Raw genomic sequence first — 22,869 nt, 5'->3', positions numbered from 1 at the left:
ATCCATCCATCCATCCATCCATCCATCCATCCATCCATCCTTCCACCCACCCACCCATCTATCCATTCATCCAACTACCCCACCCATCTATCCATCTGTCCATCTGTCCATCCATCCATCCATCCATATCACAATTAGAATTCAAAGTGAGGCATTTGGGTCATTTAATAACATGCTTATTTGAATTAATATCCGACAAACATCAATCTGGGCAGATTGTTTTTCAGTGAGGACCAGTTCTGCCATTTGTTTTTAAGGCAGCATTTCTATAAATCAAGTGAGCTAAATCTGCAGATTTTCACAAGACTAGATGCCAAACACTGGTAACATATAAAGTAGGCTAAAAAATACAATTTTTGTGACTGTTTAAACAACGTTTAGAGGCTGCAAATTGACCCATGGGGCACCATTGCCAAGGATCCTGTGTCCAGCCATTGGTTTAGAAGGATACTTGGTGTGCAGTGCCAGCCAAAGCCCCTGAATCCTGCTTCTGCAACCCAGGGGGCTGGAAAGTTTGCTGAACGGGTGTGTGCCATGGTCAACACACACCTCACATAATTTATGCACCTGTTCTTCTGTGACCTAGTGGTGAGGTTGTGAGGTGCAGCTCTCACCTTATTTGTTTTAACAACGTCTTGTCCACAGATACCTGTCATGTTTGAAAACCTTCTCTAGTGGCTGCTGGGCCACCATTATCTGCCAAAGATGGAGCAGCACAAGGTCTGTGTGTGATCAAGCTGCTTTCTAAGAGATTTCATCTTAAAGGGGAACTTGGCTTGTTAAAAAATAAGTTGTAGGGAGCTTGCAAACAAAAGCATTAAAAGCCCACAGAACCACCGGCTTTGAGAATTGGGCCTGGTGCTTGGCATCCGACAGGTCCTCTCCACTGTGCCCGGTTCTTCCTCTGTGGGCTGATGTTAGGGGAGGGGACGGGGTACCATTCGGCAGCAGGAACAGAGAGACCCCACAGAGCATGGGAGGATACAGCGCTCCCCCTGGGCCACTCCTTGGCCAGGGAAAGCAGCCCTCACCTCCTCTTCTGCCTGCAAAGTGGGGCCCCTCAGGACGGAGCAGGGTTTGAAGCCGTCACCTCCTCTTCTACCTGCAAAGTGGTGCCCCTCAGGATGGAGCGGGTTTCCCGGTTTGTCTGGGTCCCTCTGCTCTGAGGGTCCCTCTGCTCACTGACCTGCACAGTCCCAGGACTTTCCCCCACCTGAGTCACAGCACGGCCACATTAGGCTGTCTCCAGGGACAGACTCCAGAGCAGCCAGCTAACAAGGCCTCCAGTCTCCCCTGGTCCTTGGCAGGAGTGAGGCCTATGCCAGGGGTGGGGGGTGGCAGCCCCTGTGAGTGCCCACAGAGGAGAGCAGAGTGGGGGATCGTGAGTCCACAGACCTCCCAGTCCCTCTCCCACTTGAGCAGCATGGCTGGCTTTCCTCCCATGTCACACCCTCATCCCACCTGGGGTGACCGCCAAACCCATGTCCAGAAGAGCACCAGGCCCGATCAACCCCAGGCCCGATCAACCTCTGGCCTCCCAGGAACTCAGTAGTGGAAGCAGTGAAAGCACCCAGTGCCAGGCCTTACCCAGCGCCCAGCCTCCCAGCCTCCCTTGGAGGCCGGCCCTGGTTTCCATGAACAAGGAATTCCTCCAGGGGCAATGGACACTCTTGGCCTCCAGAACCACCGCCTGCCGCCACCAACACCTGCGCGGGACAGAGGCCTTTCTGAACACGAGCTGGGTGGGTTGGCGGGGGGAGGTCTCCAGTGACTCCCGTACGCTGGCCCTGCCTGGCTTGTAGAGCCATCCAGACAAAAGTCCGATGGAGCACGCGCACTGCTGCCCCTCAGAGACCAGGCCCTCGTTCCCCCCAGGAAGCCGGGATAGGGCTCACACCCACCCTGGACTCCGGCAGCCCACGATGAGAACTTCCTAGCACACTCCTGTCCCTGTGGCCAATGTCTTGTGCTTGCTTTGGAGAAACCACGTGGGCCCCAGGGGACGAGGAAAAGGATCCTTGATTGAAGCATTGTTTGTAGTGAGGGAAACTGACGTACTCAACCTCTCTCCATAGGGAAGCCGAGAACAGCACGCTGGTGTGTGCCCCCCGCACCAAACCCCGAGGCGCCACTCGGCCCCAACATGAGGCAGCGCCATGCTCAATGCGGTCAGCCTCGCAGGTGTCGAGAGAGAAAATTGCAAAGGAAAAGGAGAATTTGGTGCCTTTTCTGTAACTGGGCGAGACACACTGTACCTGAGAGTGACGGGGACGGGTCAGGACGCCTTGGGACGGCTTTCCACGCCCTAAGTGCTGCCGTGAGTCCACCTGTTCAGGTTTTACGGATGTGCCAGAGACGGGGGCTGCTATTGCGCCATTTACAGATGAGGAGGCCGTGGCGGGGTGCGGGGTGGCTGAGCATCTGAGCTAGGTCCCCCCAACCCCTTGATCCCATCTCGCCACCCCCAGGTGGGGTGGCCTTCGGGGCTGGGGACACTGAACCCACAGGAATTCCTTTCTACAAAGAAGAGGGAAGGAAGGAGCAGGCTGGGGACAGGGACGGCGTGCTGCCCTGTGCGGCTCCTGCAACCTGGCTTCTGCAGGGGTTTAAAGATCAGCCACAGAGCACAGGGGTGAGGCTCAGGCACACACTGCTTGGGGGCTTGTTGCGGCTTAGCCCTCACACTGTCGCTTCCCGTCCAGGGCCCCGAACACGCAGGACGCCCCCCGCCCCGGAGCAGCGTGTCCAGCGGGTGTCGGCGTGAGAGTGGTGTGGAGACACCCACCCTCCCTTGCAGCCAGAGGTAAGAAGTGGAAGGGAAAGAGGAGAGGCCGCTCTGTGACCTCTGGAATGTTACCATTTTCACACGTATTCATTTTGCAAATTATTAAGGCACGCTGCATCCTTCTTTTTGCACTGTGACTGAAATGACTGAAATGCTGTATATTCGACGGGTCCTGTGACTGAGTTGGGACCATGTGACCACAGGGCTCTGAGGAGGACCACCCCACACCGCCCACCATGCCTGGGGCCCACCTGGAGGAAACAGGCCCAGAGAGGCACACCCTGGTAAGAGGCCGAGTCGGGGTGGACCACAGGGGCCCTGGCCGCAGGCCTGCCCGTCCCAGCTGTCTCTGGCCCTGGGGAGGGGCTCAGCAGGGAGGGGCAGGAAGCACCTGGCAGTTTCGGTTTCGCCAGGAAGCAGCCGCCGGCCGTCTCCCTTCCCACCAGTCACCCGGAGAGCCCCCCAGGTGGGGACGGTCCCTTGCACTGCAGACGAGGAAGCCTCAGCTGAGGGGCCACAGGACAAGCCTCACGGCTCTTGGCAGCAGGAACAGAGCCAGCCCCAGCCTCAGCTGTGTCTCAGGAGGACCTGGGGTGGGAGAAGCCCCTGGGTCCGAGAGCAGCTGAGGGCAGATCTGACTGGCATCTTCTGTCACCTGCTGGTGACCTTTTAGAACACGTGGTCCTAACCCTTGGTCTAGAATATGCTGCCGTGTTGGAGGGGCAGAAGCAGCTGAGATGGCTGTACGTCCCCCACCTGTCACTCCGTCTGTCTGGGGCTGGGGATGTCAGGACAACACCCACCACTGCAGCCCCCTTGGAAATGAGCGGCAAGAAGCTTCGGGGTCTAGTTTGCACCGAGCCCCTCCAGCGGGGATGCCTCTTTCATTTCTGCACCTTGCGCCTGACATGGAGGGGTGTGCGGTCAGCGGGTGGGGGCTGACCGGGTACTTGCAGTGACAGGGTGGCAAGGCCCTGGACGTGAGTGTCATGTGACCCCCGTGGGCCACAACCCCTCTGAGCTCCACGGTCTACAGTGCTGCAGGCCTCACACAAATTGGGGGCCGGAGCCTGAGATCTGTTCTCTAAATCTGGGAGCCCAGCCTGAGCAAGCCCTCAGCAGCTGCAGCCCCAGAGTGCCGCCTGGGGTCCCCGTTTTGAGGAATCCCCCCTCCTCTCGTGAGCAGTCAGCCGGGTCAGGCTGGCTCTGGGATTCAGCTGCAGCCTGGCCTGGATGCAGCTGGGGTCACTGCCATCGGGAGTGAGGGGCTGCAGCGGACACGGCTGGAGGGAGAGCTGCAAGGTCACCTCCCCCAGTCTGTCCCCTTCAGGTCGGCGAAGCCGGGGCTTTTCAGACACTCAAAATGCACCTGGACTTGGGAGCACAGGAGGAAGCTCCAGGAGCCCACAGGGTGGGGCGAATTCTCCAGTTCCTTCTCTACTGGGCTCCCTCCTGGCCAGTGCCTCCTGGCCTTGGCAGCGGTGGGAGGCCTGGTGTCTGCAGGGCCAGCTGCAGGGGTCACAAAAGCGGGGCCCCTTGGGAGGGAGCAGCAGGAAGAGGGTCTTTCGTCACCAAATCCCACCCCAGCCTCGAGGAGGGGCTCGCCACCACCCCGTTTTACAAATAGGAGACAGGCTAGGGTCGGCATGGCCAGTGGACAGCGGTTTCCATTCCCGCCACGGTCGGGTCCAACCACTGCCCCTCACAGACCAGGGAGCGAGGGAGAGGGGGACGGGGCCGGCCAGAAGTCGCACAGACCTCAACACCGCCCATGGGGCTCCATTTTGCAGGCTCAGGGCAGCAGGCCAGGCTTCGCTGCCGGGGTGTGAGGGGCAGGTGCTGGGGCTCCTGGTGGGCCCTGCTAGAGGACACCATGAACCCAGTCCAGTTAGGGGGAGCATGGCCTGGGGGGCTGCAATTTGGCAGAGCCCCCAACCTTCTGCAAAGCTGTGGGTTCACCCCATCCCCTTCTGCAGGGGCCTCCCTGAGTGAGCCCCAGTGGCTGCGGCTGTTGGCAGCTTCTGCCAGGTCTTCTCAGGAGGGCATGCCTTTGGCCCCATTCCTCCGAGGGAGAAAGCCACACTTGGGGCCCTCACCCCAGGAGCCCTTGTCTCCACAAAGGGGGTGCCTGGAAAAGCTGACGGAAATTCACGTCAGTGCGGGGCAGGCCTGGAGGAGGGGTTGGCCCACTCTCCAAAAGCTGCCAGTAAAACACCTGCAGCAGCTGTCCTGGGCCGAGAGAAGATTTCACTCCCAGAGGTGGCGGCGGCGGCCCCAAGCCGACAGCCTTGCTGTGTGATCAGCTGGGTGTCAGGACGTGCTTGATCCAGGGGCCAGCAGCATGGTGTCAGGCAGCACCTACGTGGGGCTTCCTCGAGTGAAGCAAGGTGATAGAGAAGGGGGTTCTGAGGGGCTCAGCTGTGGGCGTGGCTCTCGTCTCAGAACAGGGCGTGCAGTGGGGTCCCTCTCCTGACATGCGACCTCAGCTGCCTTTCCTCTGCGAGGGTCCTTGGCAGGATGCACAGCCTGGGAGGACGTGGCCCACCCTCGCCGCGCTGTGTGAGCTAGGCTGATTTCTTGACCTTTCTGATTTGTGTCCTCATCTGAGGTCAGCGATGCCCTTGAAGTGTTGCCGGGTGAAAGCCGCGAACAGGACTGCCTATCCGTCTGCCGCTTCCCTCCGGGGCCACAGAGCCTGAGTTCCTGGAAAACTGTGGAGCCCGGCCCTGCGTCCTGGCTGCTGTCCGGGCTGCTGTGGAGCTACCTGCGGGCCTGCAGGTCTTCACCCGCTTTGTTGACTGACTGTATTCTGTCCTTGCTGCCCGATCCTCCAACCAGGTCTGGAAGAATCGCAGGCTCTCAGAGATTCAAGCAGAGTGGGCCCCGCTCTGTGTCTGGGACACCGGCTCAGGAAGGGGGCCTCAGTCTGTGCCCATGCATCCCCAATGCTATGTCCAAGACAGAGACCTGTGCTGTCTGAGGGGACGCTGTACCCTGTCTGCCGTCAGGGACAGCTCAGCCCCAGCAATACCTCCGGCCTTGGAGTAGCCCTGAGCAGTGTCTGCACCTGGGGAGGGGCTCGACACGGTCCTCTCTGATGCCAACCCAGGCAGGCAAGCAGGACACCAGGCCTCACTCCCTCCTGAACCGAAGCTCAGCCATGTGGCAGGGCACAGTGGCAGGGGCCCCAGGATAGGGGCAGGAGAAGAGGGGGCTGTTTCTCTGCTCAGGGAGAAGGAGGCAGAGCCCTGGTGTCTCCTGCAGTTTCCAAGACGACGATCCCCAGGCCAGGGCTCTCACCCCTCCTCCCATCAGTGTCTCCCTCTGTTCTCCCCACCATGCTCCCTGGATCTCAGGCTGTCCTCTGCCCCAGACCTCTCGCCCGGATCACTTGCCACCACCTTAGGGGCAGAGACAAGAAGGGGATAGGGCCTCCCAGGGTCACGGGATGATCGACCCAGACCCAGTGCTGAGTGAGGTGCTCCCCTGATCAGGCCAGGCCAATCCTGCAGTCCCTGACGGCTTGGATGCCTGGGCACCCTACAACAGCCACCAGGGGGGCTCCCTGGGCTGCAGGCTCCCAGCACCTCCAGGGCCCATCCCCAGGCCTGCACCCCAGGGTGGCTAGAGCCTGGCCCCTGCAGGCTGACCAGGCAGTCCAGGACCCCCAGACCCCCAATGGGGAGGGCCCATCCTCCTGGGCCCTGCGCCCTGCTCGCTGGCAGCCCGGGCCCGTCACCCCATCCTCTGGGCGCTTTGGCGTTTCTGCTCGGACAGTGGGCTGTGGGGAAGGTGGCTTCTGGAATCAGCGAGCGAGCTTCGGATATGGCCAAGTCCCTGCCCCTAAGGCAGCCATGCAGGAGCCACGACAGCCAAGTAACAACTCCCAAGGAACCCCAGGAGCGTGGGAGGCCCGAGCCCTCGCCTGGAGATTGGGATGGACCTCATCGCCTCCTGGGGCTGAGCCACCCTCCTGGGCCCAGCACCGTCCTGCTGAGGGTCTGCACTGCAAGCAAGGGACCACCAGAGTCCCTGCCCTTGTGCAGCAGCCTGGGGCCCGCGGGATGAGTGGTACCTAAGGGGTGGCTTGGTTTTGTCTCATGGGGTGAGAGATTGGGAAGGAGAGGAACACGGAGAGGAATGGAGGCCCGGTGGGGCAGCGAGGCCTCACTAAGAAGACGCTGGAGAGAACCCCAGGCCAGGAGCCCCGTGGGGGAGGGGGCTTCTCAGCTGAGGGCACAGCACAGGCCCCTGGGTTGGGAAGGCTTTGGGTGGAGCCGCCAGGCAGCCGGGGCCGTGACCTGCGAGGTGGGACGCGGTGGGGTCGCGGGCCGGCGGGTGGCGGTGGGTGGTGGTGGCAGGTGGTGACGTGGCTGGACCTTGTATTTAATCGACCTCATTTTCCCTTGTTTTAATCGAACTCAATTTTCCCCTTTTTTTTTTTTTTTTTTTTTTTTTTTTGAGACGGAGTTTCCCTCCTGATCGCCTAGGCTGGAGTGCAGGTCGCAAGATCTTGGCTCACTGCAACCTCGCTCCCAGGTTCCAACCCGATTCCCTCCTACCCCATCAGCCCTCCTGAGTAGCTGGGATTACGGTGGCCCACCACCACCCAGCTAATTTTTTTGTATATTTAGTAGACAGGGTTTTGCCATGTTGGCCAGGCCTTGGTTCTCAAACTCCCTGCCTCAAGGATCCCCGGCTCGCGCTCCCAAAAATGCCTGGGATGACGGCGCGAGTCCACTGCACCCGGCCTTAACTTTTCCAAATGACATGGTCGACACAACCCACTCGTCTGCCACCTGTTGAGAGGCCTGCTGGGGCCCTGGGGGGGGGGGTGGGCGAGCTGGCAGAAGGAAGCCCTAGGTGGGCCGTCCCCCGCTGTGGCCTGTGTCTGGCAACTGCCCGACAGGGCCCTCTGGAGCAAGTCCGTCCTGGGGGTGCCTTGGGGTTTTCAGTGGCTGGAGAACTTTCCATTAGCTCCTGGCCTGCACTCAGCCCTTCTGCTTTTGTCCACAGTCAATCCTGAAGGGTGGATCCCAGTCCCAGCGTTCCTGCTGGAGTTCCTTCAACGGGTGGGGTGGGTGGCGACTCCAGACAGGGCCTCTCTTTATCCCTGCTTCTCCCCAGCCCTGCCCCTGGCTGACGTTCCTCTCGGAGGAGCACTTGGCCCGGCGGAGTTCCCTGGCTCAGCTGTGGACCAATCGGCTCTCCCTGGGGGCCGGCTCTTGCCTGCCCACGCCTCCCCTGGTCAACTGCAGTCCACGGAAGTGAAAGTGCCGGAAAAGACCCCTGCCCCAGCGCCCCAGGCAGGGTTTAACGGGACGCACCTGCCTTCTCAAGTCCCACATGTGGTGGAGAGTGGAGTATCTTGGCCTAAAGATGGCCTCCCCCAGGAGCCCGCCCCCATGGGCCACTTCCTCAGGAAGCTGGGCCCTTGGATGCCACCCTGACCCTAGGCACCGTCCCTGTCTCTCCCTAGGTGGGCTGATTCAAAGGTCTCCTGAAACATGGACAGGAGGCGCCTGGCTGGATTGCGTCCTTTTGGTGTGTGGGGATGGGCTGGTATGGGGAGAAAGCAGACATTCCAAGTGCCACGCTTAACTGGGGAGAGAGGGGAGGGTTGCACTTACGGGCCGAAAACTGGCTGGCACCTGGCAGTGAGGAAACGCGACCCAGAGCCCTGCTCCCCGCTCTGCCCAGTGGAGCATCCCCCGAGTGGGGGGAGGGTAGTTGGGGGAGGTCGGGGCTTTTTGTCCCACCCCATCCACTCTCCTGGAGACTGCCCCTGCCTCTGCGGAGCCCCTCTCTCTAATTCCTGGCATCATCCATTCTCTTCACCTCGTCCCCTAGAGGCTCCCTGCAGTCTCCCGCCCTCTGTCCGGCTTCGCAAACCCCCTCATGGAGCCTTGGTCCCCCACGCCTGGGCCCCCCTGGTCCCCTCGCCGGTGCTGCTGGCCTTCCTGCCATGGACTGACCCAGCAGGGTTCCAGGGCGTGAGGCTTCCCGCCGAGGCCTGGGGGGCCTGGACTCCACGGTCAGTGTGATTTTGACAGCAAGGGAGATCCCACATCTCCAGCCAATCTGCTCGCCTACGGGTCATGAAGCCCTGCTGTGGGTGCCTCTCAGACCTCAGTATTGCTTTCTGTGACTTCTGTGACTGCAGTAACGGCAGCATCCCTGGGCTGGCTCCCCAACATGGAGCCCCCCAACACTATGTGGTCAACAAAAGGAAGAACAGGAGGTGGGAGAACGGCGGTGACAGCACGTTGCTCACAGATGCGGGTCCGACGGCCACTGTCTGGCCCCTTTGCAGGCACCCTTGGGACTACCTGTCTGTCTGTTTGTGGCCTCAGACGTCTTGTCACGCACACACTGACCTCCCTGCCTCTGGCTGGAGCCCACGGACACCCTGGCCGAGCTCTGCATGATCCGCCAGCTCCATAGCCCAGCAAACATGGGGCCTGTGCTGAAGGAAGAATTGGGCTGAGATCACCTGGCTGCTCATGTCCACTCCCCTCCCACCGCACCCCTCGATGGGCACCTCCCATAATGGGGCTGCCTGCAGCCTCTCCAGCGCCTCCCTGTGTCCCACTGCCTGGAGTGCAGAGTGAATGGCTGGAGCTCTGGCCTGGGATGGGCTGGGCCTTAGAAGAAGGAGGCAGAGAAAGATTTGGGAGGAAGGAGAAGGCCTTGGGAAGACAGAGGTAGTGGCTGTGGTGTGGCAGGCACAGCCCAGGAACACCTGGGGCCAGCAGGACCTGGAGGAGGCAGGACCTGGAGGAGCACAGCCATCTGGAGCCTTAGTTTCAGACTTCCAGCCTGCGGCGCTGTGAGAGAAGCCTCTGTCATTCTGGGTCCCCACCCAGCTTGCAGCCTGTCCTTACTGCAGCCCCAGGAGATAGAAACACTGGGGAAGGCATTCCAGACCCAGCACATTCCAAACCCAGAACATTCCAAACCCAGAACATTTTGGACTCAGAACATCCTGGACTCAGAACATTCCAAACCCAGAACATTCTGGACCCAGAACATTCCAGATGCAGAACATTCCAGACCCAGAACATTCCGGACCCAGAACAGTCCAGACCCAGAACATTCTGGACCCAGGACGTTCCAGACCCACAACATTCCAGAGGGCAGCTGGGCCCAGATGGCCACTTGAGGAGATGGAGGATGGAGAGTGAGTGGCAGCAAAGCCCAGTCCCAAGGGCAAGGTCGGTGGAGGGAGCTCAGGCTGACCACAGGCTCTGGACGTGACCCCTGTGCCAGGTGGGCTCCGGCCAGGGCTTAAGCTTCCTGCACGGATGGTGCCTCCACAGCATCTGCCCAGCCCCATAACATCTGCCCACCTTGCCCGGTCCCCATAACACCTGCCCGCCTTTGCCTGGACCCCTCCACTGATGGTGCTCACCACCTCCCCGAGATCCCATGTCGTCGCTCTAAGGTGACACCAGGCCATCTGACTCAGTTTCTCCCCATGGAGGTCCCAGCACATGGCACTGAGCCTTCTCTGCCTCAGCCTACACTCGCCAGGTGGATTTCAAAGTCTCTGTCTCCGGCACCCTCCTTAGGTGACCTGGTTCCCATCCCTCTCTCCTGGGGCAGTCAGGTCACCATTGTGACCTCAGCCTCTTTTTTTTACGAAGTGGGTTTGTGGGGACAAGGCGGTGAGAGCCTGCACAGCTCCGAGCACACACAGCGGGCGCGTCGTAAACCCAGGACAAGCCCTTGTCTTAAGAGGTTCCTTCTGCACCACTGGGCCAAGGGGTCAGTGAGGATCTGGACCCTCCGCCTGCGGGGCTGGTGCAGGAGCCCAGGAAAGGGGTCCTGGCCCCAGACGGTGGCGTGTGCTCTGTGGCCGTCTTCTGATTGCTTACACCTCAGCCCCTTGGACACTGTCAGAGGAGACGAGGGGCTGAGGTCCTCCCACCCGCTGCGCAGCATGCAGATGCCTCTCCCGCCTGCCACCAAACACGTGGCAACACAGTCCTGTTCAATAAGCCTTTGTTCTAAAGACAGGAAAGTTCTACTTCAGCTTTTAAAATATTACTGTTCTCCCCAGAGTTTAAAGCCAATCAGCCTCTTTTCAGGCCTCAAAGGTTTTAGGGACCCTTGGGAGGCCTGTGTGCCTGAGACCCACACAGTGGGGCTGAGGGACCCTCAGGTCTGTCCAGGATCCCCCCAGTTCCCACAGCCCCATGACCCCTGCTCCTCCAGCTGGGCGAGGCTTGATGCTGAGGCTTTCCGGCATCACAGGGCCCCACATCTGTCCCCTGGGGCCTTGGGGGGCCCCTGGGGTGCAGGATGAGAAGCCCCAAGCCCTGGTATTCACGTGTATGTCTGCTGCCTGATGTGGCCAAGGCTGTCCCATGGGTACCCTGGGATAGGTTTGGGTGGTTGCAGGGACAGAAGGTCCTAGAAGCCGGCTGCAGGACCCCACACCCAAGTGAGACCCTGCTCCCTCCTCACATTGAAGCCCCTAAGCAGGGGCTCCCTGGGGATGGGCACAGTGGCTGCGTACTCTGTGTTAGAGGCCACCCTGGGCCTCCGCTGCTCACCTCCAGCCATGTCAGAGGCCCACCCTGGCCCTCTGTTTCATGCCTCTAGCCACCAGCCCCTCACACGAATCAGGCACAGGGCCACCTCCTGGCTCTAACCTCCTTCCACGGTAGGTGCCCCTATCCTTCCACAGTAGACGCGCCCATCCTAACAAAGCAACTGCTCTCCGTGCACCTCAGAGCCTGTCTCTCTCCCCACCGGTGAGAAACTCACGCAGGGAGCAGGTGGGACGGGTCTGATCCATGAGGAAACTGAGGCCCAGGAGGAGGGAGCATCTGGCCCAAGGCCAGTCAGTGCCAGGGGACAGACAGGGCCGCTCGGGAGAGGATGGGATGGCAGATGCCGGGGCCAGTGAGCTGGTGCTGCCTTGAAGGCAGCTCTGAGTCACCCACTCGGGAGAAACCCACAGTAGCACTAGCTGTGGTGAGGTCCGGCTTTTGCATGCCAGGCACCTGGGTCTGGGATGTTCCTGCTCACGGCTGGGGCCCTCGTGGGGGGTGGCTCTGGGGTCCCACGGGCACCTGCAGGTGGGAACAGCCTCAGGCAGCCACCGCCAGGACCTGCTCAGGGAATGTGGTCTCCAGAGATGGGGACACCCCTGGGTCCTGGGTTCTGTGTGTGAGTGTCAGAGGTGCAGTCAGACCCTGGACCTGACGGCCGCAGTGAAAGCCCTGCGAGACAGGAGACTGCTAGCTCCGGAAGGTTCTGACAGCTGCTGGGAGTGTGGCCACGAAGGCCACTGGGAAACGGGGCCACCAGCCTGCAGCTGCAGCCCCCAGGAGGGCAGGCCCAGGCTCCCTGTAAACCCCCACGGCCCTGCCTGCAATCGTTCCTGGGACGGGGCCTGGAGTCGGGTCCACTTCCCCCTCACTGGGGTCTTGGGCCGGTGCCCTCCCCTCTGGCCTCAGTTTCCTCATCCAACCTGCTGTGAGGTGTCGCACCCGGAGGGCATCCTAGGAGGAGGAGGGCTCCCTTTGCAGGACCCCCCAATCACTTCCTGACTGCAGCTCTCCCACCCCCAGGAGAACACAGCCCACCCTCCTAGACAGGGCTGAGCAGCCCGGCCTCCAGCATCTGCCTCTGGGTGGGGCCAGGGCACCCGGTTGGCACCTGCCAAGCCCTCACCAGCCCACCTGCCCCAGCTGTGCAGGACCTGCCTGGGGGGTGGCCCTGTTGATATCTGAGGTGAGTCAACACGGCCGCCCGTGCCAGCGCTGTCAACAAAGCAGGGCAGGCCCCGCGAAACTCGAAGGAGTCACAGCCTCAGCACCTGCTGCCGCCCTCTGCCCCCACCCCACCACCTTCCCCCCGAGCCTCTTACCTGGGCCGCCCTTCCTGGGACCCCGGGGTGCTGAGCAGGCAGCAGATGCCAGGAGGCCGCTCTCCAGCACAGGGTGCGGCTGGGACATGGAGCCACAGGTGGATCCCGAGGCTGAACCAGCTGCCCTGTCCCTCAGTCTCGAAGCCGGCATGAGGAGGGCCACCCTCAGGGGCCAACCTGGGGCCCAGGACAGGCCTCTTCCGGAAAGGCTCTTCCCGACCTCCTGCAGCCTTGAGGGAAACAGGAGGGGCTGGGGTGTCCTGGAGTTGGGCCTCTGCCCCTGGAAAGCCCAGGCCCTCCTGGCCGCCGACTGGGTGTCCTCAGCCCTGGGGAGGGGGTCGGAGCCGTGAGGCTCATGTGATACGGGGCGGGCCTGGGGCTGCAGGCTGGGGAAGGTCTCCCTGCAGCCTGCGGGTGAGGCAGCCAGCTGTGTCCCCGTGATAATGCCGGGCCGGAGGCCTGCAGCTGTGCCCCCCACTTCCCTGACAGGAACCATCTGGGGCCCTGCCCTTCACGGCCTTTCCTCGGGCCATTCCGGTTTGACCTTCCAACAACTTCCTCCTCCCAGGCAGTTCTGGTGATGTCCCACCCACCCTGAGCCCTACAGCGTGGCCACAAGGCATGTGTTTCCTCGCTCCAGGGCAGGTCTGCAGGCCTGAGGGCAGCTCCATCCTGGCCCAGAGCCCTCGGCCTACTCCACCCACCCACCTTCCCACCAGGGGTTGGCCCTTTCTTCAGTCTGGGGTATCTGGGGGTCTCCCTCTCTGCTTGCCCTCAGTCAGCCGGACTTTCCCCAGCACCCCTTTTAGTTTGCCCCCACTCCAGGGGCCACCCTGCCCGTGTTCCTCTGGCTGTCGACTGTGCCCTTGAGCCAGATGGGGCCTCTGACCGGCCTCCCCTCAGCCCCGGCTCCCCCAGCTGCTGGGGGTTCTTGGGCCCCTGATCTGTCCTCAAATTACCTCCTGCTCGCTGGCGAGGAAACCGTCTCTCTCTGCTTGGCCTCGTGCACAGGGCTCCTGGCCCTCTGTGGAGACAGCAGGGCTCCCTGCCTCTCCGGGGGTGCCTTGGAAAGACCCTCACCCCACGCCCCAGCGGCCGCCTCCGGTGAGCAGCCTGGAGTGTGTGGGTCGGGGCGGGTGGCTTCTCCAGTCCGAGAAATTCCAGAAGCCACCTCAGAGCCCACTTGGGACTACTCAGACCCTAGGGAGAGTCCCAGGACCCCTTTCTAGCGGCCACACTGGGCTGAGAGAGTGAGTCACATCCCAGACGCTGGAAAAACAGTCACTTTCTAAAGTGCCCTGACAGCTGTCAGAGGGCACGAGGAGCTTCCCGGGAGGAGGCAGTGACCCTTCGGCCCTGCAGCCCTGGTGGGTGGGTTTTGGATGCCATGGCTGGAGGCTTCGTGGCCTCAGACAGGCCAGAGGTGTGGAACCCGCAGACCCAAGGCCGGTTCACGGGCATCTGTGCTATTTTGATTTGATTTGATTTGATTTTTAGGTCACGTCTGCACACGGTTAATAATTCAAGCCGTGCAGGGGTAAAAGCTTACTCCTTTCCCGCAGGGTCCCAGGTGTCCCGGGTCTCCCTGTCCTGGTAATCGGGTGTCCTTCTCGAGCTGGTGACAACAAGCTGTGTGCCAGCGCGTGTGTCCAGCTGACGGTCAGAGTGTGTTTGTTACTGCTGGGGAACTTCCTAGACGCAAGGCCCGCCCGGGGCCTCCCCTGCACTGGGTGGTGGGCCGCTCTGCCCCCAGGACTCAGGCTGGAAGGGACCTCCCTGCAAGCTCGGGGCCAGGCCCCTGGTGCCATCAGCGGGTCCCCACATCCCCTGCTGTTCCCTGCGCTCTGGCTCAGGGTGAGATTAGCAGTCGGGCTCCTGGGGGCTCTGATCCTCTTGGTTTCCTCATCTGTGCAGGGTGCGGGATCCTAACGGCCTCAGCTCCTAGAGCGTTTCCGGGAGTGGAGATAGCAGAGGCGCTGGGCGGCCACATGGGCCAGGGCCACGGTGATCACGTGGCTGGTGTTTGTCTGTGTCAGTGCCTGTTCCCCAGCTATGTGCAGTGGGAGTCTCAGAGTCGGGGAACTAAGGGTCTCCGGGGGCGCAGCCCCCACTCCGTGAGGCAGCAGGACGGCACCCTGGATGGGAGTGGTGGCTCCCCCCACCAGGGTAGGAGACAGGCAGCCCCACCCCCAGCCCTGAGGCAGATGTTCGAGGCCTGCACCTGCGCCCCCCCGCAGATGGGACACTTCCACTTTCACAATGAGGCCCTGAGCTCCCTGCCTGGCCCTGTCCTGCCTGGTGTCTAATCAGGGGGTCTGATGGAGGTGGGGTTGGAAAGAGAAGAGAAGAAAGTTGCCCACAAGTTGGGGGCAGAGGCTGCCCCCCACTTTGGCGGCCACCTGGGGTGTGGGCACCACTCCCCACCTTCCCACTACCCGCCTCCTCTCCCCCAGGCTGGGCAGTTGGTGCTTGTGGGGAAGCAGACGTTGGCTGTGGCTTTCAGAGCTGGGCGGCTGGGAGATAAGGGGCTGGGGAGGAAGTGGCTGCAGAGATGGAGGCAGCAGGAGCGGGCACGGCTTCTCCTAGAGACTCCTGCTGTTTGCAGCCAGCACCCAGCCTTGTGGGGCAGAAAGGGCCTTTCCTTCCTTCCTAAAAGACCTATTAGGGCCCACTGGGGTTCTGTCGGTGTCCAAGACAGCCCCTGGTCCTGCTCTCTGGGAACTATAGGAGACATGTTCCATTAACATGGCCTAGCAGGTGCGGCCTGTAGGGCAGTTGGGGAAACTGCCCCTGGGTAGGCAGAGGGGCCCTAAGGCAGGCTTTGGTGAATCTGCAGGGTGGCCAGAGAACTGGAGGAGGGTGTGGGGGCAGTGGGGGAGATGACTCCATGTGGGGGTGGGTGAGGAGGTCTTCCTTCAGGCAGGGTGTCTTATGTTTGCCTTCTCTTCTAGCGTGTAGGAACCCGCCACCCGCCCCCAACACACACACACTCTTCACTGCTGGATAAATAGATGAATGAATAGATTGATGAATGAATGGATTGATGAATGAATGAATGGATGGGTGGATGAGTGAACGGGTGGGTAGATGGGTAGGTGGATGGGTGGATGGGTGGATGAGTGAATGGATGGATGGATGGATGGATGGATAGATGGGTGAGTGGGCGGATGGGTGGGTGGATGGACAGATGTGTGGTTGGGTGGGTGGATGGATAGATGGGTGAATGGGTGGATGGATGAGTGGATAAATGGGTAAACGGGTGGGGTGGGTGAATGGGTGGGTAGGTGGATGGATGGCTGTGTGAGTGAATGAATGTTGGATGGGTGTGTGGGTGGATGGGTGGATAGATGGGTGAGTGGGTGGATGGATGGATAGATGGGTGAATGGGTGGGTGGGTGGGTGGATGGATGGGTGGGTGGATGGATAGATGGGTGGATAGGTGGATGGGTGGATGGATGGGTGGGTGGATGGGTGGATAGACAGGTGGATGGGTAAATGGGTGGATAGGTGGATGAATGGGTGTGTGGGTGAATGAATGGTGGATGGGTGGGTGGATGGGTGGATGGGTGGATGGGCAGATAGATGGATGGGTGGATAGACGGATGGGTAAATGGGTGGATGGATGGGTGAGTGGATGGGTGGATAGATGGGTGGATTGGTGAATGGGTGGGTAGGTGAATGGATGGGTGAATGGGTGGGTAGGTGGATGGGTGGATACATGGTGAATAGGTGAGTGGGTGGATGGGGATGGATGGGTGGAGGGGGAGGATGGCTGGGTGGAGGGGTGGATAGGTGGATCAATGAATACGTGGTAATATGGTTTTATGTAAGTCTCATGCCAGCCCACTTTACAGAGGAGGGAGGAGGCCCACAAGGGTGCCATCCCTATTCACAAAGCCTGGAGAGAGGAATGGCAGTCGCAAGGCAGCCCCAGAGGAGGCTGAACAGTGACGTGTGGGTGACCCTGACTGGCCACGCCTTGCCCCGGCTTTCTGGTCCTGAATAAGGTGTGGACAGTTGCGGGGAGCCACAGAGGGAGCAGGGGCCGGGGGCAGAGGCAGGAAAAAACCTGCCCCCGGTGTTCAAGACAGTGCAGGCGAAGTGGCCCAGAGCTGGACGCCCAGCCACTCCCCAGCTCAGGGCACGGATGAGCAAACCCAGAACCACGCAGAAGGTGCCACGGCCAGAGGGCTGGGGTGATTTGGGGAAACCTGGTACGAAGTGATGCAGGATTCCAGGGCTCTGAGACTGCAGTTACTGGGCGCACCTGCCACCCCCAGAGAGAGCAAGTCTGCCCGGGGAGTCCAAGCCGAGGCGCAGGCCGGAGACACCCCAGTGAGAGCACGGAACTGGAATCGGTCTTCACCTTCCCGGTGTGTGGACTCCTTGGGCATCTAGTAAATAAATAAGTTCACAGAATTATGAAGGAAACTCATTTTACCAAAATACCACCCTCTTAGAACAGTCTGGTGTAGTGAGCACTGTGCTTTCATTCAGCTGTGATTTAAAGTGGGGAGGTGTGGGAACTGCATTCTGAGATGCGGCGGTGAGTGGAAGGCGAGGGGGGCTCTGTCGTGGTGCCCGAACCCTCCCAAGGCATGGCTGCTTGGGGTCCACAGAAGTGGCCCTGGGGCAGTTCTGTCGGTGTCAACGACACAGTCACGGCTGACACGTTCATGGTTAAAGGAAAGGCTAAATTTTGGTTAGAGACTCGACACAACGCCAGATGAAACTCATCCAAGTCCACAGATCCCCTGAATTCTGCGGAAAGAACTGAGGTTCCAGCTTATCTCGAAGGCGTCCCCCCGTCCTGGCTCACCACCCTAGCTTCCGGGAGTCTCCGGTGAGACAGCCGGGGCCCCATGAGGGTCCCGAAGTCACAGGCCCCTGGTTCACACTCAGCGTTTCCTGTCTGTGCTGGGTACACTTGGGCAAAATGTCTTGACCCGTTTCCTCAACTGTAAAGTAAGAAGGTAACAGAGTCGGCTGAACGGGGGTGTGGAGAGAATTTAACAAAACAGTCCACGTTTGGACTCTCCTGCGGTGCCCGTGAAGGTGGGCAAGCACGGAAGGGCAGCTGTGACCCCAGTGAGGTCCCTGGGCCGTGAAGGGGCCAGCCCAGGGGAGAGCGGAATCCCCATGCCGCCGTCTGGCCATGCCTGCCTCCGGGGCAGGCGCGTTGCTGCTAGAAAGCTCTTCCTAAATTGAGCTCAGGTCGGCATCCCTGCAGATGCGGCCCCTCTCCGGAAAAGTGCTTTGGAAGGGAGAAAGGGCTCTCCCAGCCCCACCGCCGTCTCCTGGCGTCAGCCACAGCCTCCTTCCGCCCCCATGGCAAGAGACCTGCTTTAGTTGCGATGTGGCCGCCCCGCCCCCCTCTTAAACCTTCAGTGGCTGCCCACCTCCCTCAAGATCAAGGCCAGACCCTGAAGGTGACTGGGGGCCCCTCCAGACTCTGCCCCAATCCCACATCAGAGCCGCTTCTCCCCAGGGTGCTTACTCATCTCTGGGCCTCCCCAGCCCTCCCATCGAAACTTGCCTCACCTGGCGGGCTCCTACCCAGCCCTCAGAGCCCTCAGGAAGTGCCCTGTACTGTCCTGGGCTCCACACCCCCGCATGCCTCCATCACAGCATAAGCACCTTGGGTTGCAGTTGCTGTAGGCTGGTTTCCTTGGACCCACAGGAAAGCAGCCCGGGCGGGGACCTTGTCTGTCTCCAAGGGCTGTGTTCCCAGCACAAGGCGCAGGGCTCCGTGGGTGATGGCTGGCTGGTGGAGTTTGGCACACCCATCTCTGGGTCCCCCACATGACACCAGGAACTTCTCTGGGCTGAATTCCGCCTCTCCCGCCCTCAGGACTCCCCTGGGACTCTGCCCCACACACATCCCAGGGAACACAGAGGACACGGCTGGTCTCCCCGGGCTGAGCAGGACGGGCTGAGTCTCCAGAGAACACGGCCGGTCTCCCCGGGCTGAGCAGGATGGGCTAAGTCTCCAGGCCCGGCCGCCCGGGGCAGCCTTGGGACCCTGGGGCAGCCCCCAAGGCCTGGGAGGCTTGGTAGCCTTTGCCCGGACAGGAGGGCCTTCCCCAGCTCATCAGCCACTCCAGGAGGGCAGTGGGTGTGGGACAGAGAACTGACGGCAGTCGCAGGCCATAGTCCCGCAGGACGCGCTGTGCCCTTGACTGGCATCCTCCTCCTCTCCTGAAGTGCATGGGGCTGGGCCCAGCAGGGTGGAATCTGAACGGAGACCAGAGTTCGAGCATCAGGGCAGCGGACAGCCTCGCCCCTGCTTCCTGAGCACCCTGGACTTGCCGGGGCCGCTGGTGACCTGGTAGCATCTACTCAGCGTCTGACAGGACTGGAGAGGTGGAGCAATTTCCCAGGTCACCAGCGGTGCCCTGGGGTGGGATTTGGGACTCAGACTGGGTCCAAGCCAGTCTTCTCCCTGAGGCGGAGAGCCTGCTTTGACTACACCCACCCAGCTTCCAGGGCACAGAGCCCTCTGCCCACCGTGGTCTCTGATCCTCCCCAGCGCCAGGAGTCATGAAGACCTGTCAAGGCTGCCCATTCTGCAGAACAGGAAACCGAGGCTCCCAGAGGGGAAAGTCCCAACCTCCCTGGGGGTCCCGGGGTCCTGGGCTGCTGCACCCCAGCTGCAAAGGGGGAAGCCCCGCCCAGAGGCCACTTTCCCTGTAAGGAGTCCAGGCGGGGTGAGGGCTGCCATGTGCCGGTGCTGCCCCGGTTTCCCTCTGACTCAGGCGGAGGCGGCTGCCCCTGTGCTGGGGCGCGTCTAGTCCTCGGGCCCCACACCGGTGATGGGCCCTCATCTCATCTCCTGTGAGTCTGCACGGCCACGGCTCTGCCGGTGGGGGTTGGTGTGTGTGCAGCAGAAGGAATGAAGGAGGGAACCCCCGCCCCGGGCCCAGGTGTGGCTTTTTCTTGTTCTTGCTCTTCCTCTCCTCCCCTCAGTCCTGCCTGGGTGTTGGCAGCAGCTTAAGAGGGAGGAGCATGGCCCTGGCCAACCCATCAATGTTCTAGAACATTCTGGAATATTCTGCTTTCAGCCCGGAGCCTGGGAACTGGGTAAACCTGGGCCACCGAGCAGCATCCAACATGAGGAAAATAGCAAGAGGCTGGTGTGTGTTTCTCCGTGTGTGACGCGTGGTGCGTGGGGAGCGGCAGCTGCCTGCCCTCCAGAGCTGGGGTGCCGCCTCCTGCATCACAGACACCTCCCCCAGGCAGGGCCCAGCCCCCACCTCTCACCAGTGGCTACTTCAGGCTGCAGTGGGGCCTGGGGCCACGGAAGACCCAGCTAGGTCTGGCCAAGAGGCCCAAGGATATTCCAGGCACCTGGAAGGATCTGGAAGGATGTGGGGGTCTTGGGTTAAGAATCATGCAGCCTGTAATCCCAGCACTTTGGGAGGCCGAGGCGGGCGGATCACAAGGTCAGGAGATCGAGACCACGGTGAAACCTCGTCTCTACTAAAAATACAAAAAACTAGCCGGGCGCGGTGGCGGGCGCCTGTAGTCCCAGCTACTCAGGAGGCTGAGGCAGAAGAATGGCAGGAACCCGGGAGGCGGAGCTTGCAGTGAGCTGAGACCGCGCCACTGCACTCCAGCCTGGGAGACAGAGCGAGACTCCATCTCAAAAAAAAAAAAAAAAAAGAGAATCATGCAGCCTGGTGACCTGCTCCAAACGTGGACTTCGTCCCTGAAGAGGCTGCACGACCCTAACCGTGGTGCGTCCTGTGCAAATGCGAGTGTGGAGGACGATCACAGTGCTGCTACTGTAAGGGAGGAGATCGTCCCTCATGTCATCTTATGCCCAGTTTCTGCCTCCAAAGAAAGAAAAAGTAAAAACTAAAAGGCAGAAATGAATCCATTTCAGAAATGAAATCCACAGGCAGACAGCCTGGCACCGCACCTGGGCCTGGTAGTTAAAGATCGACCCCTGACCTAATCGGTTCTGTTGTCTGTAGATGACAGACGTTGTATGGAGAAGCACTGTGAAAACCCCATCCTGTTCTGTTCCGATCGTGCAGCCCCCAGGCACGTACCCCCAGCTTGCTCAGTCAGTCACGACCCTCTCACGCAGACCCCCTTAGAGTTGTGAGCCCTTAAACGGGACAGGAATTTTCCACTCGGGAGCTCAGCTCTTGAGACAGGAGTCTTGCCGATGCTCCTGGCCGAATAAACCCCTTCCTTCTTTAACTCGTGTCTGAGGAGTTTTGTCTGCAGCTCGTCCTGCTACCACTGTACCTCAGAGGTGAACTGGAAGACGAACTGGCCTGTATCCAAAACAAAAACAACTTTATGTTTGTTTCCATCATTTATTGACTTATTCTGAGGCAGGTTCTTGCTCTGTTGCCCAGGCTGGAGTGTGGTGGTGCGACCTCGGCTCACTGCAGCCTCTACCCCCTGGGCTCAAGCAAATCTCCTGCCTCAGCCTCTGGAATAGCTGGGACCAGAGGCGCCCGCCACCATGCCTGGCTAATTTTTTATGTTTCTTAGAGACGGGGTCTCATTATGTTGCCCAGGCTGGTCTCAAACTCATGGCTGAAGCGATTGAGCCTCCCAAAGTGCTGGGATGACAGGCATGAGCCGCTGCACCCAGCCTCATTGCTTTTTAATAGTTAGGGTTCTAGTGACACTGTGACTCAGAAACACACAAGCTTAGAGGATATAACACAGGCTCGTGGATCAAGCAGAGTGCGCTTCACTGAACTGGAAGCATTTTAAACATCAGATTCTTTTAAGGCACCTTTGGGTGCCCTGGCCTAAAACACCCTTCCCACTCTGCCTGTGTTCGGTCCCGACTCCAGACACCGAGGAAAGTGAGAGGGGTCAGGGAGGGGAGTCCAGGTTCTCAGAGCACGATCCCCAACCCTGGGAGCTTGTCAGAAATCCTCGCCCACCCAGGACCTGTGCGTGGGGCACCTGGGGCTGTCCTGGGTCTGCTCCGATTGTCCCCAAGGGGTCTGGAGGGACGAGGTCGTCCTCGGGTCTGCTTGGACCAGGGTGAGGCGGCACTGTGCCTGGCATCGCTACGGTTCTCTCCCCATGGGTGGGTGGAGGAACTTCCCTGAGGCTCTGGGACCTCCCTGGTGGTTCCAGTCACCTGAGCTCAGAGCACATGTCTGTGGTGCTTGGCGTGGGGGTGGGTCCAGGGTCCAGCCCCTTCCTGGCTGTCACCTGCAGGCCTGACCCATCTAAGGGGTCCAACCTGGCTGGCCCAAGAGGGTAGGGGCTTCTTGGGAGGAAGCTGAAGGTCGTGGAGGAGAAGTGGGGACAGGGAAGACCACCAGGCTGAACCCCCCCATCGGGCAGTCAGAGGTGGGGGCAGGGAAGACCACCAGGCTGAATCCCCCCATCAGGCAGTTCAGGGCAGGGGGGTCCACGCCGGGCCCCTGCGCCACCTCCTGCTGTCACAGCGGGTGGGTGTGAGGTTTCATTCAGCACCCAGGGCGGCTGGCCCTGCAGGCAGGGCTCCCGCCTCCACCCGCCTTCCGGCTGCCCCGCCTTGTCCAGGGACCTGCTCCAGCCCTCCGGTCCTGCTTCCTCTCTTCCCTCTGCTCACTCAGCTCCTCCGGGAAGCCCCTTCTCTCCAGCCCCAGGGGGTTTGGATGCTGGGCCCTGGGGAAGAGGCCTTGGGGTCCATAGCAGGGCATCTGAGGGTCCTGGGGCACCCAGAAACCCAGGAAGGCTGTGGATGACTCAGCAAAACCCACAAGCCCAGGGGTCTCTCAGGCATGTGCTGCAGGAGGGGTATGATGTGGGGTCTGCTCTGAGTGAGGGTCTCAGCCCTTGTCTGCTCCTGGTCCTCCTGCCACTCTGTCCCAGCCACAGCCCAGAACAGCCCACTCCACTCCCACCTCTGACCATGGCTGGCCCCGGGCCTCTCAGACTCTTGCCTCTGGGACCCCCTTGTGGAGATCTGCCTGCCCCCCGAGCCCCGCAGCCCCTCCCTGCTTTGCAGCCCCCTCCCTGCTTTGATTTTCTTGAATGGCAGGTGGCACTCTCTGATGTGCTAAATGTTGTTTACTGCCTGTCTCTCCCACTAGGTCAGCTCCAGGGAGATGAGCTTGCTTGCTTGCTTTCTCTCTCTCTCTCTCTCTCTCTCTCTTTCTTTCTTTCTTTCTTTCTTTCTTTCCCTTCCTTCCTTCCTTCCTTCCTTTTCTTTCTTTCTTCTCTTTCTTTCTCTCTTTCT

The 22,869-nt window shown here is 60.7% G+C and overlaps 1 protein-coding gene across 1 annotated transcript in view; it reads right to left on the bottom strand.

Moving 5' to 3' along the window:
* CBFA2T3 (CBFA2/RUNX1 partner transcriptional co-repressor 3) overlaps positions 1-13,203 on the bottom strand; it is a 100,841-nt gene extending 87,638 nt beyond the window's left edge. Inside the window, 1 exon segment of the mRNA XM_017859592.1 lies at positions 12,666-13,203. Within this exon segment, the coding sequence (XP_017715081.1) occupies positions 12,666-13,161 (496 nt within the window). The 5' untranslated portion in view covers positions 13,162-13,203.
* Positions 13,204-22,869: the final 9,666 nt, after the last annotated feature.

Source organism: Rhinopithecus bieti, unplaced genomic scaffold (genome assembly GCF_001698545.2).
Source record: "Rhinopithecus bieti isolate Rb0 unplaced genomic scaffold, ASM169854v2 scaffold_1618, whole genome shotgun sequence".
NCBI lineage: Eukaryota > Metazoa > Chordata > Mammalia > Primates > Cercopithecidae > Rhinopithecus > Rhinopithecus bieti.
This window is presented reverse-complemented; position numbering and strand designations above follow the sequence as displayed.